The sequence below is a fragment of the Anas platyrhynchos genome, chromosome 3, assembly GCF_047663525.1.
Source record: "Anas platyrhynchos isolate ZD024472 breed Pekin duck chromosome 3, IASCAAS_PekinDuck_T2T, whole genome shotgun sequence".
In the NCBI taxonomy this organism is placed as follows: Eukaryota; Metazoa; Chordata; class Aves; order Anseriformes; family Anatidae; genus Anas; species Anas platyrhynchos.
In genome coordinates this window covers 74,500,585-74,519,361 of record NC_092589.1, presented here as the reverse complement: position 1 = coordinate 74,519,361, position 18,777 = coordinate 74,500,585, and the positions used below count along the sequence as shown (strand labels likewise).

Here is an 18,777-nt window from a genome sequence, read left to right as displayed (position 1 = left end):
ATGCCGCCGAGCCGCCGCCGGGCTCGGCCCTTCCCCGAGCGGGGGGACCGCAGGGGACCGGGGGCTGGGGGAGCGGCTCCCCGCCGGGACGAGCCCGCTCCCGGCTCCCCGAGCTCGGCGCCGGCTCCCCGGGGGTTTTCTCCCGGAGCCGTCCCCGTCTCGGCTCGCTGCGAGGCCGCCGGTGCTGTCCCCGGGGGGGCAGCGCCCCCGGCCCCCTCCAGCCGGTGCCCGGCGCCCCCCAGCCCCCGGCTCGGGGCTTTGGGAGCTCCTCGCCCCGCCGTGCCTCCTGCCGGGAATTTGGCTGCCTTTGCCGAGAAGGAAAAAACCAAAAACAAAACAAAAAGGACAGGAAAAAGAAGGGAAGAGCTCGCCTGGCCGGCTGCTCGCCGTTCCCGGCGCAGGCACGGAGTTTGGTCCTTTATTTACCTTGCGGATACAGCGTCCTGCTACCTGCCCGGCGCTGGGCGCCCTCCCGCAGCTTTTGCCCCGGACAGAAAGGGGCAGGGGAGGAGGACTGGAAGGAGGAATTGGTCTTGCGAGGAATCCTACTGAGTGCTTTGAGCGAGTAATTCTCGGAGGCGCCGTCAAAATCAAAAGGGATACAAGAATTTTTTTTTTTTCTATTTTTTTCCAAATTCCCCCCCTGCTCCTTTTTTTTTCTTTTTTTTTTTTAATTTTTCTTTTTTCTTTTTTTTTTTTTTTTTTTGGTCCCCGGGAATATGTTGCAGCGCTTTGTGAAGGGCTGTCGCTGCAGTGATGCTGGCAGGATGTCGGCTCTCTCAGCCTCCCATGCCAAAGGATAAGGGGACGTCAGGAGGAGGAGGAGGGGGGGGGGGGGGGGGCAGGTTGTTTTGAAAGTTGTTTGTGTGTTGAAAGCCGGTGGGAAAGTTCAGGCTTCCCCATTTGGAAAAGGCAAGGCTGGGTTCCGCTCTTCCAACATGCGCTTTCCATTTTTAGCTTCATTCAGACGCAGACAGCAGCTCCTTTCCTCTTCCTCTCCTTGTTTGTGACACTTTTCTGAGGCAGCCTTTCCACAGGCAACTAAGTGGTCTCGCGGCCATGACCCCGCGTTTTCTTCGGCATGGAGCACTTTTTTTTCCTCTGAGGCATTAAGGAGAGGGTCTGAAAAAGGTAAAGCAGTTGTCAGCCTGGGGATTTTTTCCTCTTTGTTTTCGTTCCCTCCTCGTTATTACCGAGGCTGGCATTTTAAGGCGCTGCTTCAGTCAGAGCAGCTTAGTTTACACTGCTTTTTGGCTATTACTCAACTGTACCAACTATCCTGCGTACGCTTTTAAAGTGTCACAGACTACTGTATTAGTCACGCTGTCTCAACGGAAACCACAACACTGAAGGACAATGAGGATTAAAGGCTGTTTTCTTATTTTCCAGGCTGCTACACAGTGTAGCTCGGACGCTGTGAGTTTCAAGAATCTGGTGAAAGGGAGAGAGTGGACAATGAAAATGGACATGGAGGATGCTGACATGACTCTGTGGACGGAAGCCGATTTTGAAGAGAAGTGCACGTACATTGTAAACGACCACCCATGGGATCCCAGCGCCGACGGAGGCACCCTAACTCAGGCAGAGGCTTCCTTGCCAAGGAACTTGACTTTCAAATACGCATCGAACTGCAAAGAGGTAAGCGGCAATGCTCTGGGGAAGGTCGGAGTCAGACGAGCCAAATCTCAGCGCTTTGGAAAGCGGGCACTCACCCCGGTGCCACTCTTTAACGCACACACGCACCAGCACCACCAAATGCTGCCCACCAACTTTTCAGACAGGACCCTCATATTGCTTTTAAGAACCTGCAAACTGGTCATCTGTCCTGTAGTATGCTCATTGGAACTCGCAGCCAGCCTGTCCCTCAAGCCGGGTCTGTACCAATGCGCAAACAGTTAAATTTTCACACAATTTGAGCAGCATCTGAATAAGCATATTTAAACTGTGGGGCAGTTCTCTGTGCCAATTTCTAGACTGCTGTTTGCCAGGACCATTCATTGCCTCTGGCTCAGAGATTAAAGTGCCTCGGTTGTCCAATAAATAGCTTTAAAAAAAAAAGAAAAAAGTAGAGGGAAAAAAAAAAAACAAATTCCTGGAAATGTGTTTAATTATTTCTTTTTGTTTTCCCTTTGGTTATGAAATTGCTTTATTCTTTTCATGAGCTTGCTGTGTTCCCGACTTCCTAAATTCTTAAAAACACCGGCATATCGATTAAGGAAGTGATGGTAGAACTGCAGCAAGTTTGACAGCAGGATGGCCGTAGCTTAAATTAACTTGTGTTTATCTGGGCCAGTATCTTCACTGGTAGCTGGCCGTGCGAGTCCGTCCTATCCTCGTCCCTGGAGTGGGTACATTCTTTGTTGTTGTTTCAGAAGGGCTGGAAAGAAATGAGCCCGGATGAGCAATTTGGTTTTGTGTTTACTCCTTCATATAGAGTAGCTATTATAGCTAGGTGTGATGTTCGGCAGGGTAATAACCCAAGGGACAACCCTTCATTTCTCCTTGTGCTGAGACCTGTGGTATAGCAGCTATTACCTGTGCTTCTACTTTGGCTAAACACACTGACCACAGAGCTGAAAAGAAGAGGTACACTCATCCGTGCCTATCAAATGCTTCCTTCCAGAGCAGGTACTTGTTTAATCCTGCAGACAGAAATAGGGCCGGACCCCCGGCTGGAGGGTATTGGCACCTCGGAATTTAGCTTGGCAGCGCCTCGTACGATGCCTGGAAGTTTTGCTAAGAGGTTAAAGCTAAATTCCCATGTAAACTCACTCTTCTCTTCGCATCTGCCCTGCCCTGCCCCGCAGAACTTGGCAGAGGGAGGACGCGCTCCCGAAAAAAAAGAAAAAAAAAGTGCGAACCTTGTTTTGCCTTATTGCATCGGGAGACAGGCCTTACTTTTGGGGGGAGAGAAAGTCAGGGCTCTGCGTACGATGCAGAGAGAGCTCTGGGCTGTCCGGGCAGCCATCCGGGGACGGGCTGGCTGTTTAGGCTACTGGCTCTGGTTCTGCTGCCGCGGCAGCGGGTGTCCGAGGAGCTTTCAAAATTCCCAGTGGTGTGTTTGGAAACACCAGCGTGCAATTTCCTCGCGCTGTAGTGCAGCTCACTGAATCGGGGTGGGAGGATTGCTAGGATCTCCGTAAAGGAGGTGGGGGGAAAGAAAAGTCGTTGAGAGATTCCTACTTCTGCCTTGTCAAGCGTGACCCGTACAGCTCCTTGCTAGTGGGAGTCTGAATATAGGACATCCTCCTTTTGTTCTCCCAAGTTCCCCGTGCTCATTTATTTGCACCAAGTAGCACCTACCGTCAGGAGCAATAGCAACTTCTGAGCCCTGGCGATTTCTAATATAGCCCTGAAAGAAAGGGCCTTTCTTTTTTCTTTTTTTTTTAATGTGAAAGCTCCCATGCTGTAAATGTATGGACAGGTCACTCCTCTACTGCTTGTCTGTGGAGTGAGATAGCTGCAAATGGCATAACCCGCTTGCCTTCTCGCAACTCCCGACCTGAAGTGTGATTTTTTTCTATCTGCCTTACAAGTTTGATTTTGTTCAGTGGGATTGGGACTGGCTGTGTGTTGCCCTTACACACTGGCATTTGTGGGGTCAGAGAGGGAGCCTGATCCTGGTTTTGACCTTATGGAAAACCACTGGCGTCCTGACAGCCCGATAGGGTGCTTTTTTTTCACTCGCAATAGGATGAGGTAAGACTTTGGGGGATGCATGCGTGCGTGTTTGCCAGTGGATTTCAGATGTGAGCTGTCTTCATTGTTAACTTTCGGGAGAACTGTGGCTTCATCTGGCTGAGAGTTTTAAATGCTGAGTCAATTTATTGACAAAAACATATATAATACATCGCTTGTGAAATGCTAAATGCTGTCATGATTAGATCACGGACTGCTAAGGCTGTCATGATTAGCACAGTATCTCCATTTGGAGTAGGAAAAGTACTGCGTGCCTGCCTAGGAGGGAGGAAGTACAACTGCTGTTGTTTGGGGAGGGTTGCTTTCTGTGTTTCTTTCCCTTGCATGCTTTGTCAAGCAAGTAGCGCCTCTGTAAAGGTTTACTGAATTTGCAAGGGAGTCCGTGACACATCATACTCTTGTTTATTCTTGGATCTTGATCGGGGATTTTTCTGAAGGACGCATTTTTCATTATGAGTTCACAGTATGTGTCAGCATTTTGAAAAATGAATTACTACTGCTTGTAACATTTCAGGCGGCTAGATTTACACGAAGGCATTTATTTATTTCTATGCGTGAATTATGTATGTTTGCTTCAGTTCTCACAGTTGACAAAAAATGAGGAAACACGGGGCCAAAATCACACTCTATCAGGCCATCCGTGAATAATCCTTTTCATGTGAACATTTAGAAGCTTTTTTTTTGGATAATTTTTCCCTTTAGTCTCGGTCCTTAGAGGGCAAACAGCCCTTCTGGACACCAAGGGCCAGTTATTCTGCTGTCTCGAATACTGCTAGTGCCTCATCCCGGTCCGTGAGTTTGACAGGGAGAAACCTATCTCGGCAAACCCATGACTTGTTGCATTTCTCTGATAAGGGATGGACGCTGAATTCTGAAGCGGTGATTTGGAACTGTTGCCAAGTGTACCCGTCTGACCTCTGAGACTTGCTCTCGTGCACTGCTTTTCTTTTATTTTTTTAATATACAATCAGAGAGGAAGCAGTCTGGAAACATTTCCTCTCATGGCATCCCTTTTAGAAAAGTGCTAGCTGAGTGAAGGGGTTGAATTTATGTGGGCTTATGCAACTGTAGATCTCATAGTGAAGAAAAATCTGTGTTGTTCCAGGGCACACGATGGCCTGCCCTGATTTACATTTGGAAAATACTGATAGTTCACAGTGTGCTGAAGCCAGTAAGGTTTATTTCGCTCTTTTGTTCTTGTTATTTTTAGAGCAATTTATTGGCCCCATTGCAAAACATCCTCCTCTTTCAGAATTCATAGGAGTCGTTGTTTACTTCCAGTGCCCTCGCTCCACACAAAGATGTAGGAGCGTTGGTCTCTTAAAGTGCTTTTTAATACCAAATTCAGACTCAGACCCGCTCTCCCTCGTCCGGGAACTGTGGGCTGGTTGGGATGCGCGCTGCAACCCATGCAACCCACCCTGCTGATGAAGATAGATATGCTCAGATGGCAGGGAGGTCGGCGCTGCCCATAAAGCATCCCTGGAAGGGCTCCCATGGGGTCGGACGAAGCACGGGAGCATCAAAACGTCTCAGCAGGAGGGCTGGTGGCCGGCGCGGCAGCTCGGCCCCCGGCGCTGCATTAGGACCCTGGTCAGTTCCAGGGACGCAGCCGTCCCTGGGCTGGGTGCTCCCCGCCACGCAGCCCCCGTGCCCCCGTGTACTGGGCTCCTTCCCTGCAGCCCCCCATCAGGGTGCAGCCACTGTTTCTTCCCACCGTGGGCACCCCCTTGGCAGGGTGGGTCCCCGCTGCGCATCCCCATCCCGCAGTGCCGGGAGCTGGTGTTAAACGTGGTGATGCTCGGGTTTGATTTAACCTTCGTGGTACAACTGATGTTGTAGTGACAGGAGAGGAGTGTCAGAGGCCCGCTTGCGGGAGTGCTACAAGTTTTTAAGTGGCTGTAGCTTGAGGAGAGAGGGGATAAGTGTTTGTAGGTAGAGAAGATGGTGTTCTGCAAATAGCATCGTGCTCCCTTCCTGCATGGCTGAGGCACGGCACGCTCGCAGAGGCTGCATAAGGGCAGAAGGCTTTTAATTGTGCAGGGAGAGCTCAGGCCACGCTCCTCTGTGGTTCCCTGCCCTGAGACTGTTTCACAAGGTCTCATCAGAGAGGGAGAAATGTGCTGAAGGACACCTGGTGGACACAAGTCTGAAATGCCTCTCTGCGATGGCTTGCCGGCAGCCGGGAGCCAGCTTCCCCTCGGGCTTGATGTGGGGCTCCTTCACTGCTGAGCCTACAGCCCTTGGTGGCTCTGTACTAAGGGGGCTCCTGTTGAGCACCCCCTGAAGCCACCACAGTGGGGCAGGAGCCCCTTTTGGCAGTGCAGGGTGTCTGATGGTGGCGTGGAGCCCTGTGCTAGCTTGGCACTGATGGTGCCCCTCTCCTGGAGGGTAGCCCTGCTTGAACAGAGTGGCTGAGCTCCTGGGGACACAGCAGAGGCCAAGAATCACTGATCAGAAAGCAACCCTTGGGTAAAACTCAGCTGGGCAGCTTTAGACCAGTTTAACAAAGCGCCCAGAACATCTTCTGCCAAAACACCCTTCCCATAGGTACGGGGCGAGAAGCTGCCTTCATGTTCTGCTGCACCGGGGGAGAAGCAAACGCTGTATCTAAGGTGGATATCAAAAAGTATCTGCTGTGTCAGAGCCACCAGTGCACAGCGAGTGTTTCAAGTTGACTAGTTCAAGGAGTGACTTCTAGAGATTCTGAGAATTTCATTAAAGTCATTTTAATTAAGGGCAAGATATTTTAAAACCGTGAAAAGAGACTCAAGCTACCCCGCAGTCAAACTGGTAGGGTGTGCTGTAGCTTGGTTGTGAACTTTTCTTGAGAGGCCAGATGGATGTAAATGAAGATATATGGGGAAGATGAGAAGAACATCTGCCTTTTTCAGCTCTCTATGAGAAATGCACAAGCAAGACAAAAATAAAACCGAGCCACTGAGCTTGTTTCAGCTTGTGGTAGGTGTAGGAAAATTTCTGGAAGTCCCTTTTCTCTCTCTTCAGTCCAGATGCAGAGATCAATGGAGCATTTAACTACCTCTACTGTTGACGTTATTTTTTTGGTGTGGTGTTCTGAAACACATGTTAAAACACAGACAGGCACAAACAACAACCACACCACATACACCCAGCAATCTGTTTCCGGGTGGATTATCTCCTTGATGCTGTGGCTGTTATTCGTTCCCTTTATTTTGACATCTAACGTGAAATTATGCTGGGCACTAGTTGTTTACTGGAATTTTTAACCAGTACACAGGCAAGTATTTCTCTGTCTCTCCTCCTCTCTCACACCGAAGGTGAGACAACAGAAGAAAATGTAGCATGAGAAAATCACAAGGCTCAGCTAATTTGTGAAGTGGTGCCTACAGCCCAAGGTTTTTACTGTCCTTTGCCGTGAAGGGCTGTTACAAAGAAAATAAAAGCTCACAGAAGTGAGCTATCTGCAGGGTTTGATGCCTGCTAATCTGCTTTGGTAAGAACCTTGATTCCTTGCCGAGTACAGACAGCAGTAATCCCCATTCTCAGTGTTTATCAACAACCTCTGCTATTATGGTCTTGTTCTGAGATCCTAGTGAGTGAAAAGGCAATTTTTAAGTGGCAAGATGTGTGAAGGGGACACGATTGATACATTTTGCCATAAAAGTTTTGTTACAATACTGAATTAATGGGCTTTTTACCTTCCTTTTTCACCCTGTCTGAGAAGGAGGATCAATCTTGCAAAGTCTTGGTTTTTTTTGGTTTACAGAATTGCTGGTTTTTAAACATTCTTTGGCTATATTAAATTTAAGAAGATTGCTGAGGAACAGAGGGAGACAAAACCAATAACTCAGCAGTGTTTTGCAAAGGGTTACTCTAAGGCACGTTCTTCTGAATAATGATGAATTGCTTCCTGATTTGTGGTCAGTGACTTTTTTTGGTATAATTACTGTCAAGAAGGAAGCTGAACAACTAGAGTACATTTCTTAGACCTAGCATAGTGGAGCATTTTCATCAAAACCCTTACGCCTTTTTGACCAAACCCACTTGACATGTGTTACCGGAACTGCTGCCTCCTTTTTATAAAAGAGGGTGATCTGTGAGTACATGTCCCAAAGCCATTTCGTATTCTGTTTTGTATGCCACCGCTGATGAGAGGATTGTAGGTCTTTTTTTTTTTTTTTTTTGTTCTCCTTTTAGCTATCAGGAAGGGTACAGAGTGAAAGGGAGGGGGGGTGGGTGAGGTTTCATTTTGACCTGGAGGGACAGTCATTCCAATTCCTAACTTAGCAGAATAGTTGGCTGTGGTAGCTGTGAAGTGATTGATAGTTCTTGAATATTTTTGTTTGCTGAAACTACACTTTTGGGGGTTGCCTTTGATAGGAAAAATAACTGTTGAAGGTATTTGACAGTCTGTACATTTTTTTTATTGTTTCTTCTTGTAGCTGTATTTTCACAAAACAATTTTTTCAGGCTGTATTAATCTTTTTCTTCTATATGCTCGGTAAGATGTTAGTATCTAAGAAACCTGCTCATTATCATGTACAATGTGGTTTTTAAGTATTTCTGTTTTGCTGAGCTGTCACTAAAAATTGTTGCATTAGTTGCTTAACCTTCTAACTTTGGGGGGCAGGGGAGAGGAAGGAAAAAATTTCGATTTCTGCTGGCAATGGACTGACCCTGTGCTGCTCTTCTTGTAGGTCACTGGAGTTATAAGCAAAGAGTACATCCCAAAAGGAACGCGCTTTGGACCCCTGGTAGGAGAGATCTATACCAGCGATACGGTTCCCAAGAATGCGAACAGAAAATACTTTTGGCGGGTAAGCAGGAAAAAACAGCACCATGTTGTTGCAGTAAGCAGATCACTAAATGAGTACAGCTGAAAAGCTGGGTCACTTCCTGCTTCAGACCTGCGTGAATGCAGGGGGCAACTTCTGTATGCTGCTGCCATGCACGAGCAGAGTGAATGTGGTGAGCTGAGTAAAAGCCTGGCTGTCTTGGATATAGGGGCTCTGTGGGTGGAGAGAGCAGGGGAGACTCCCAGCCCTTCCTGGCTGTGTCCCCTGAAACAGATCGGTGCTTGATAGGATAAAGAAATAGTTCTGCTGCTGGCTGTAGGGGCAGGTTATTTTGCATTTCTTCACATGTAATGTTCACATGATAGAAAGTCATTCTTGTTTATGCAAATGTCATTGCACCTAATTTTTCCAGCTATTAAGAAGCTGTGAAAGTACTTTCATATTTTTTTTTTTTTCTGGAATCACAGAATATTGTATAGCATTTTTTCCTGGGTGTTGAATAGAACTACTGTAACACAGAGGTGGTGATCTTCAGCATGTATCATTCAAGTTGTAGGCTTTTCTAGTATGCCTCAGAAAGTGTTAAAAGAGCAGCCCATGGATCTTAGCGAAGAGAAAATTCATTAATGGCAAACAAACATTAGAGGTGGTGCCTAATTCCTACTTTGCATTATAAGCTGGAAGAGTGCAACAGCCAACTTGTTTTGGCTTGGGAATTCTGTGCTGGGGAACATGCTTCCAGTTTATCAATTAACATAATCCTCAGTTTCCTTTGCAGACCCATTATTAATTGTTAGAGAACATTCCTTCAGCCCCGTCTTCTCCCATGGATTTGTTTTGCTGCCTTCTAGCCATTTAGGTTGTGTCTAAATCAGTGGATTTGGGAGTACATCCAAGCCTCTGTGCCCAGGTGCCTGCCTGCCGTAGCAACATCCCAACCTCACATCCAGGTGAAACCCAGGGCAAGCACCAGCATTCCCCACACCCCGCTCTTCCTACCTAATTGCATCATTTTGGTTTTCTCAGATCGTCCTCGTGCGATGTAATACAGCATTGCACAGGCAGTAATTTGCATGAGTATTCTTGCAAAGCAGGCAGCTGTTTTCGCATTCATAAGGCTATGAAATTTTTCTTTTAGCTGAGGTTTTTGGGAGCTTGTGTCTGACGTTGAAAAGGCTTGGTGTGCTCCCTAGCCCTGCCAGTGGTACTGCAGACCCTGAGGAGAGGGGCTGCTAGCCATCTTGCTTCATCCATACCTGGCAGCGAGAAACATGACATCATTTTCATGATGTGATTTTAAGCCTGAATGCGGGGGGATCCTCGGGAATAATATCCTAGGAGCCACCTAAGCGTCATTACATCCCCTGTTGTAACCTCTTGATTGACGCAAGGCACGCTGCTGCACCAGAGATTAATTCTTTCCTACGGGTCTGAAGCAGGCCTGTATATGGAAAGGAAAATGTGGGAGATGACCTCTTCCCGCCTGTCACCAAAGGAAGGCACGCGGGGCTCGCTGGTGGGAGCGGGAAGACCCACGGCACACGCAGGGGGACGCTCAAGGCGAGCGAGCCGCCCGGGGCCGGCGTCATTTCTGGGAACCGCGCTGTGACTCAGCACATCTGCCCTCGTCTTCCCCAGAAGGGGTGGGAGCCACTGGGGCAGCGGGGGCGTCCGCCGACCCTCGCCGGGCCCAATCTGCCATCCCGTCCCATCCCATCCCCAGTTTCGGGGAGCGGCCGGGGCTGGCGTCGAGCGCCACAGCCCCGCGCCGTTCCTGGAAGTTTGCGAGCGGAGCAACCTGAAGGCTCCTCTTGAGACAGCAGAAATTCACCCGGCTCCCTTCCATTTTCTCATAACAAACACACCGCAAAATCTCTCGCAGGCCGCTTTGATGAGGCCACATGTATTTCCCCCTTCTCGGTTTACAGGAAGTTACTCTTAAAGAAAGTGATTCTGGTGTTTACGGCCCGCGTTAAAGGGCAAGGCCGCCTCGCCCCTCTGCGCCCGCGGCTGTCAGGGAGGCGAGGAGAGGGCCCGGCGGACCCCGTCCCGGCAGATCCCAGTGCAGGCATAAAGGCTGCCCAGTGTTTTCCTCCCTGAGATAAGCTGTATCTCCCCTTCCGAAAGGCATTTCCTGCCCGGGGAGGCTCGTCTTTGGGCAGGCTGCTCCCTTTCGTTCGCCTGGTCATTTAGTTGGTGAAACTGGGGAAGCCCATTTCATCCAGCGAGGAGCCACTTCTCCCCGAGAGCAAGGGATGTGTCCTTAACAGTCATGTCTCCTGGAGTGTTTTTTTTTTTTTTTTCTTTCTTAATACTTCTCTTATTTTCCCTCTTTAAGAAACAGTGGCTTCTCCCACTGGTTGGGACTTTCTCCCCCAAGCTGCTGAGCAGTGTTTAGCTCCACATTTTCGTTCCTCTCCGTGGAACAAGCCAGAGCGTGTCCCTCGATAGGAAAAGTGACTTCTCATCGACTGGCCCCTTTCCAGGTCTTCGCTAAGTTATGGCAGGTGAAGTTCATCTCTGCCTCGCCCAGCCTTTCTACAAAAGGGCTACAGTCCAACTATGAGCAAGTGTTGCTTTAGGACTCTGGGGGGGGTGGAGGATGTTTGCATAGTTTAAACCTTTGGGCGGGGGTGGTAGGAAACTGCAAGTACAGAGGCCATAGAAAAAGGCGAGAAAGACTCTGACGTAGCACAGCCAGTCAGTCTTATACACAGGTGACTCAAAGCATTAATGCAAGCACGCACTCAGACCTGCAGTCATTAGCATCACCCACTTGTTCATCATAGCACCAGGAAAAGGACTCTAAGGCAGATTGTTCACGCAGGGAGAGTACTTTGTGTTTCAGATTTTGTGTCTCATTTGTCCACACTAGCCGAGACGCACAAGATGAGTAGAAATGGAAAAGGTAGCTGTGTACTTCTTGCCTTTGAATAAGCATTTCTTTTCTTAACACAGAGGATATCATACTTGGAATAGGAAGAAACCCAGCTTGAATTCTTACTTCAGAAATATCTGCTCTTTTTTTTTTTCTTTAAAAAAAAAAACTTATCATTTTTCCACTCTGGACTCTGTGCACACACGTTGTATATCATGCATATATATAATCACAGGCACTTCCTCTCTGTTCCAGATCTATTCAAGTGGTGAGCTTCACCACTTCATTGATGGATTTAACGAGGACAAGAGCAACTGGATGCGTTATGTAAACCCCGGCTACTCCGTTCAGGAACAGAACTTGGCAGCCTGTCAGAATGGAATGAACATCTACTTCTACACTATCAAGCCCATCCCTGCCAACCAAGAGCTGCTTGTGTGGTATTGCCGAGACTTTGCAGAGAGGCTGCACTATCCCTCCTCCAGAGAGCTGACAATGATGAACCTCAGTAAGTGGATTACAGTATAAACAAAGAATGCTAGTAATGTCTCTTCTGCCTATATGATCTAATAATAAGTTGTATAATTACACAGCTGCATCATCTGTTGTGTCACAGTAGGTAGCTTGGAGTGGAAAAGAGGAATTAAAAAAAAAAAAAGAAAGAAGAGCACAACAGAATGGATCTCTGTGCTTGTTCAAATTTAAACAGATTATCAAGAATCTCAACAGCTACTTTTTTATATTCTGTGTGTTATCTGATGAAATTCTGGACAGACAACCTGAAAATATCCTCTCCCTTCAGAGCTGTAGATGTTGGTTCACATGCAGACTTTTAAGTCCAGATCTTCTAGCACACTGGGCAGAAATCTGCCTTGATAGCATATACTAAAGGCTTTCCAGTTGTTTTTCCAAAGTGCTGCCCTTACTGTACAAGGAAGTGGCCATGTGACGTGATGCTGTCTAGGTGTCTGACAAAAGATATGTTGACTATATAATGTTCTTCAGGTCTCGTATCTAAGGTTACTTATCTTCTGGGAGCAAACCTCATGTGGTCTTCTCATCTGGTTACTCATTTTTTAAGATCAGAAAATACTTCTGTCCCCATTTCTTGGCTGCATACTGCAGCTTTCATTTTCTGTTCAAAAATAATAGCAGGGGGGAAGAGGTATTTCCAGGAGTTTATCTCTGGGTTCCGCTGTGGTTTCTGACCATTTCCAGCATCATTGCTCTACTCAAAGCATTAATCACTGCATAGCATCTCACCCAGAGCCCCTTGAAGAAAGGGACTGATTCCTGCTGACTTCATATCCAATTCTTAGGCTTCCTTGCCTCCTGTTAGCTGCTCTGAGATCCAGCAGAGCATTCTTTTGTCCTTCTGCCAGCACCTACGCTGAAATTTGAAGCAAAAACTGCAAGCAGATTTTATATATATATATGAAGGGCTCTTGGCTGTTATTTGGCAACAAATAATGGGTTATAAAATATCAGTGTTACTTTGGGGGTCATTAGAGCTGAAATGTAACCCTGCATCATGAAAATGATGTCACAGATTGAAATTAAGCAAAAGGACATCTGTCTTCCGTGAATGTCTCCCTTTCACCAGGTTTTGGTCTTCCTCTTTCCCTACTAAATGTAATACATTATTGAAGAAAATTTATTTTTTTATAGCAGAGGGAAGAGGAAGAGGGATGTCCTATGCTTCTATATTCCCCGTTCAAGACATATCTCACTGATTCTGTCATCTTTGCATGTGTCATTTTGACACTCACTGTGTGGTTTTATTTTCTGATACGATGAACTGTTGGCCTTATATTGGGGCTTGCAGGTGGGACAAGTCAACAGTGTTAAAGGTTCCCATGGACAAGGAGTTTGCAAAGATCTAGCCAGAAATGTTTGAACACTAGTAGGGTGGCTGTACAAATACAGACACAGTTTACTGCATTGGCTGTTACCTTAAGTTACCTTGCAGGAATAGTGAGGAATGTATTTGCAAAATGTCAACAAATTACTCAGTTACTCTTACTCAGGTCAAAACTGGGGCTGACTGGACATGTGCAGAACATCCCATTCTAATAAAAGTAGATTTAATATGTGGATTTGAAGAGAGTGTATCTTAAGCAACAATTGTGTAGTTCAGCTTTAACATTAGAAAGGGCACTCTTTCCAGACATTGAGGTTAAAGTATCCCTTCTTCTTTTTGAAGATAATGCTGTTTAAACCACTTAGATATTTTATGTTAACCTTCCGTGTAAAGAAAATAGCAGTTCAGAAAAATGAGCAACAGTTCTTCAGCTTTTTAAGCATCTTCCACTATTAGCAGTAGCTCTCACTTTTTTATCCTTTGACTTTGTGACAAACATGTTCAGGCCTGAGGCCTACAGTTAGGCAAGAAACCCTTCAAGTACCAGAAGGATTGAGGATTCTTAATGTTTCGGTTCCCTTTCTTGGAAAGTATGGAAAAAAATCCATAGTTCTCTCAAAGATGCTTATTCACTGGTGGGTCTGTAGCCGCAGCACAGGAGGGGGTGTTTTTCTAGCATTAATACTGGAACCAGATGAATTTAAAGGAAATGTCAGCACTGTGCAGCTCTCTTCTTCCCCTTCCTCACAGGCCACTTCTTCTAGTTAAATCTAAAATTAGCAAGCATCCCACTGCTTCTTCAGCCTCTCTTTCTAGCACCAATTTGGCCCAGGCCTCCTGCATTCACCTATGACTAAAATGCAGAAAGCTTGTCCCTGAACTGTTAACACCCTGCACTGGCTGCAGATGTGGGGCCTTTGCCCCTTCAAAACGCCTTAACACAGTCTTTGAGGGCAAGATATTGCTCGGGGGGATCCTTCCACCAGCCACCTCCTGAGGAAGGCCTTCTCCAGCCAAAGAAATCAGTGATAATTCAGTGGAGGATAATTCACAGGAGGTTTTAGAGGAGCTGCGCCTTGGCTGGTTACCTGGCCATGGCACATGAGAGGCTGCTTAGGACACAGACTGATGGAGAACTCCCAGTGTCACCTCAGTTTTACTGACTATAAGCAGGTGCTTTAGGCACCTCAGGGGTTTTGGGATCACAGTCCTGACCTTCAGCACCTCTGATCCTCTCTAAACACCTGAGCGGAATGGGCCTCTGGGGAAAAATGTATCAGAGAATTTCTCTGGCTTTATTTCCTGTAATTAGTGGCCTCAAAAATGAGAGAACTACCACTTTAGAGCATAAATATATTTACACATCCACATATAACATCTACTTGCCTCTGTAACAGCAAACTTTCAAATTAAAGGTAACTTCTCTAGCGTTAGTTCATTTGCACCGTAGAAGGAAAGCATCCAGATCCAAGACAGCAATTAGGCATGAACTTAGTTACGGGTTTAACCATGTCCTCTGTGTTTTCTTGAATTGAGGCCTTTGACCCAGTCCTTTAGACGCTGAAGCACACACCTACCTGCATGGCCATGATTAGCTCCGAGTGGAGCTACGTAACCTCGAGTAGATGCTAAAGTGCCTGCAAGGGTTGCACAACAGAGGTAGAAGCAAGACTCCAGTCTGTCCTGGGGGAAGAAACTGAGTCTCATTTCAACACATTCCCTTTTCCTTTCTGCCTGTTTTGAGACTACTCATGTTATTTTCTATTAAAGTTTGAGAACTTCAGACATGGTGATGTTGTGCAGTAAATGGTTTTAAGTGTGATGGCAAGATTTCTGTGTCCTGCTGGCCAAAAAATTAGTCTTTGATAAGTGTGCTTAATGCCATTCCAGCAGGCCATTAGATCAACCTTTCGTCTGTGATAGGCATTTGGATTGATAAACAGACCAAGGAAATTTGTTTCTAGCATTTCATGCCTACTTATCATAACAGCATTATTTTGGGAAGGAGGGTGGAGAGGGCAATAGTGTTTTTTTATTTCTAAAAACAAAATACAATTGCATTGACTCAGGACATGACTATTTGATAATAATGTTCACGTATTGCAATCATATGATGCAACTTCCTGCTATTCATGTCATGTTTGTCTCATCAGTCAAGCACAGGCAGGTGACATCTTATTTTGGTCAAGCTTCAGAAAGAAGTTTGAGTTCAGGGAAGATAATTTGCATATTTAGGAAGCATTTGGCAATTTTTTGTTTCGTGAACTGTTTTAGTGAGGTCTTACCTAATCTTCTGTATTCTGTGAAGGTTAACTTTTTAATGCTTGGTTTTAAAATGTGATCTACATGTATTCTTGCGTTCTTTACGCTGGCCCTCATAAATTTGTCGTTAGCTAAAGCACACCCTTCGCTTTCCCTTTTGTTTATGGTCAGTTTCACTTTCTGGTTTTAAAGCTTTTCTGTTTGGGTTGAGAGGAAACATCTGCATTTGTTTAAAAAGTGCCTACTGGAATCTTCAAAAGGGCTGAGGAAAATGATTTTTAAATGATATAAAAGGTTGTCTTTGCAAAACCTGAAGTTGACTTAATACTGAGGATTACTTGAAGGCTCCTTTAAAGTCCTTCTTTGAGCAAAATGTTTTCAAAGGCATGTCACACTGCCTTGGACACATTTAGAAAACAGATGATCAAATTGTAGACTTCTAAATGTTGGTCTCCATTCTCATTTTGAGTGGAAACACTCTTTGTTTTGCCTACTTCACAACTTCGAGGTTCTCTTTCTACTAGCAAAAGAGGTGCTTAATTTAGATCGAAAATGTGAATCGGCATAATTAACCTTCACCACTCAAAGTGTTCAGTACCATTTCACTCCTGAAATGACTATTGAAATTACTGTCTGCCTACAACCGTTTTTCAAGTTTTTAGAAAAAACAGATCATTGTTTTTATGAAGCCTTTCTCAGGCTACAGCTAGGAGCTCAAGAAATGAGCAAAACCTACAGCGCTGCGGCCGTCTGTGACTGGAACACCCACATTGGAGTGACTTCAGGCAGCCCCTCCGCTCACGTTTTATTAATACTTAAAAGTAACAGGAGTTCTGTCCCTTTTCCTCTCGCACGCACTCACGAATCTCAGATCTGAGCAAATAATCTGTTGACCTCAGTGAGAAGTGGATCAGGCTGCTAAAGAGGCACGTCTGTTGGGTTTTTCCCCCCCAGATCAGTAACTTGCAAATGCAACTGCACTATTCTTGTTTTGTCATGAACCTCTTTTCTGTGTGCCTGCCTGACCACAGAAACTAGACAGATCTTGGAAGAGTGTGTGCCTATATTTATTATATATGTGTGTGTTGGGAGGGAGGGGGGGTGGAGAGAGATGCATGTTAGGAGAGAGACAGAGACATTGTGATCAGTAAGAGCTTAAATCTAAAATCACAAGTTAAAAAAAAAAAAAAAAGAAAAGAAAAAAAGAAAAAGAAAAAAAAAAAAAAGAAACATTTATAAGAAATAAATCTCTCTAACTTTGAAGTATGTCTCCTTTAAGAGCAACAAGAAAGGTCGTAAACCTCTCAATCAGTTTCAGCCCTGGTTTAAATCCACGTTCAGCATCAAACATCAGAACGTCTCCCTGGCCGCCGACATTACCTTTGCTTATTTTACGTGGTGCTGACACACTTGTTTATATTTTGATCTCTCTGGTGTTCCCAAGTCTTTCTTGTGCTCAGGTAATAGGGGAAAAAGTCAAGAGGAGATTCACGGAGCAAAGATAACTTGCAAGCTAAAGGGGGCTGTCACAGTTAGACTTGAAAAATAATCTCTAAATATTGCGATTTCTGTCTGCACGTGGAAATGAATGAGGGAAAGCTTTTCTGGGAAATCTGAAGGGAAAGAAAGAGCCATTATCTTCAGTCTGCCCAGTGGGGACGTCAGGCGGGCAGCTGCGCACAGAAAGTTGTGTTCTCCATGTGAGCTTCCTCTCTGTCACTCAGAGGCTCGCACCGGCACATCAGGCACGTACGTCCCCACCCTCGGCTCTACCCTTGTGACAGTGAGAGCGAGCTGTTCCTCCAGCTCAGGCGTCTGGGTTTCTCTATCACTTTCCAGCAGCGCTGGCACTTCTCCTTCCTCTTCCCCTCCCCCGCGATTTATTTATTTTTTTTCCTGTAAAAAAGAAAAGTGTCAATTTGAGCTTCCTGCTTGACAGACCCCACAGAGAAACCAATACGGGCCTGATAAGGTGGTATTTATCTCTTTATTCTGCTGCGAGGCTTCACAAGTCCGCCCCTCCCTCTCCCCCCCCAGCTTTCAATACTTCCCAATCCCGATACTTCCCGTTGCTGATAATGTCACTGGGAATGTTTGCTCAGAGATGCTGGTGTGGTGACAGGCAGCTGATAAGAAGGTGTAGATAACGTTATCCACACTGCCGTTGCAGAGCTTCTTAGACCTAGTAGGACCTAGCTGTCATACCCTAAAATCTGAGCAGGCATTTAGAAAATTAGTTACTAGTCCATGGGTACAGACAAAATTGCTAAAGAAAGCAGATGGTTTCTAATGCCAGACAACGACCTGTTGTAGGTTTGCTTGTGAAACGGCTCTGAATTAAACTTTAACATCAAGAAAAGTAATTGGGAAGCTATCTGCACACTTGTGGGTGTACGTGCTTGCTGTGCGACACACCCTATATTTTATCATAAATATTTTAACTGGCCATATTTATGTTCAATTGCATCTCGTCGCAACTCGAAAATAGGCAAAGTGCCTGCCTATCTCAAACTGAATTTGCTTGCTGTAAGTCTGTTTGGAGAGAGAAAAAAAAAAAAAAAAGATGCTACTGTAAAAGCGGGTTGCTGTGAGCAGGAGCATGCTTTTGAAAGCAGCTGTTTTCTTGGATACGTTTAATAAATGGCTGTTTCTTTGCCTTATAGGGTAATGTTGCCAAATGATAGATTCCGTGAGGGTAGTGAATAGTGAAGCAAAGAATCTGCGTTGAAAGCGGCGTGGTCATTGCCTTTTCCCATCTTCCTCACGGGGTTTAGCCGGTCCTCCCAAAAATTAGAAACAACTGTTTCTCACCCCAGTTAGCGAAGTAAGAACAGTCAGTCACAGAAGTAGAAGTTCGGCTAAAGGGCTGCAATGCTTTCAAGTCACATACCTTCGGCATTGACTTGTACCTCCTGTTGGAAAACTTTGCACATGAGCTAACCACAAATGCGAAACCTTCTCGGAGTTTTTCCCCTATAATAAAACATCTTACAAGTCATCATTTCAAGATTATATAACTATTAACTTCGGGAGATTAGATAAAAGCAGAATTCTTTTTCTATCCTTCAGTGTTCTGTTTGTATATTATTATGTCCAGATAACAAGGTAGAGTCTCTGACTACAAATAAACAGTGTATGTGCTGAACAGAGCCAAATGATGATAGCTTCTATTTCCTTCTAAATGCGTGTTTCTTTTCCTTTTTTCTTTTTAAAGTACATTTCAACTTAAGCTGGAGCCGACCAGTCTTGCTTTCTTTTGCTTTGCTTCAGCATTTTTTTTTATAAAGTACAGCTGTAAG

At 45.7% G+C, this 18,777-nt stretch overlaps 1 protein-coding gene across 9 annotated transcripts in view; it reads left to right on the top strand.

Moving 5' to 3' along the window:
- Nucleotides 1–18,777, top strand: part of PRDM1 (PR/SET domain 1) — a 111,098-nt gene that overhangs the window by 86,613 nt on the left and 5,708 nt on the right. For 5 of the 9 annotated variants that reach the window (XM_072036148.1, XM_038177114.2, XM_038177115.2 and 2 more), the window contains 3 exons: nt 1,390–1,638; nt 8,379–8,498; nt 11,611–11,863. In XM_072036148.1, the coding sequence (XP_071892249.1) occupies nt 1,456–1,638; nt 8,379–8,498; nt 11,611–11,863 (556 nt within the window). In that variant the 5' untranslated portion in view covers nt 1,390–1,455. Of the gene's footprint in view, nt 1–61; nt 1,132–1,389; nt 1,639–3,357; nt 3,700–7,575; nt 7,778–8,378; nt 8,499–9,629; nt 11,386–11,610; nt 11,864–18,777 lie in introns of those variants that run through there. The other 4 variants (XM_072036149.1, XM_038177120.2, XM_038177119.2 and 1 more) reach the window with 4 other exon arrangements.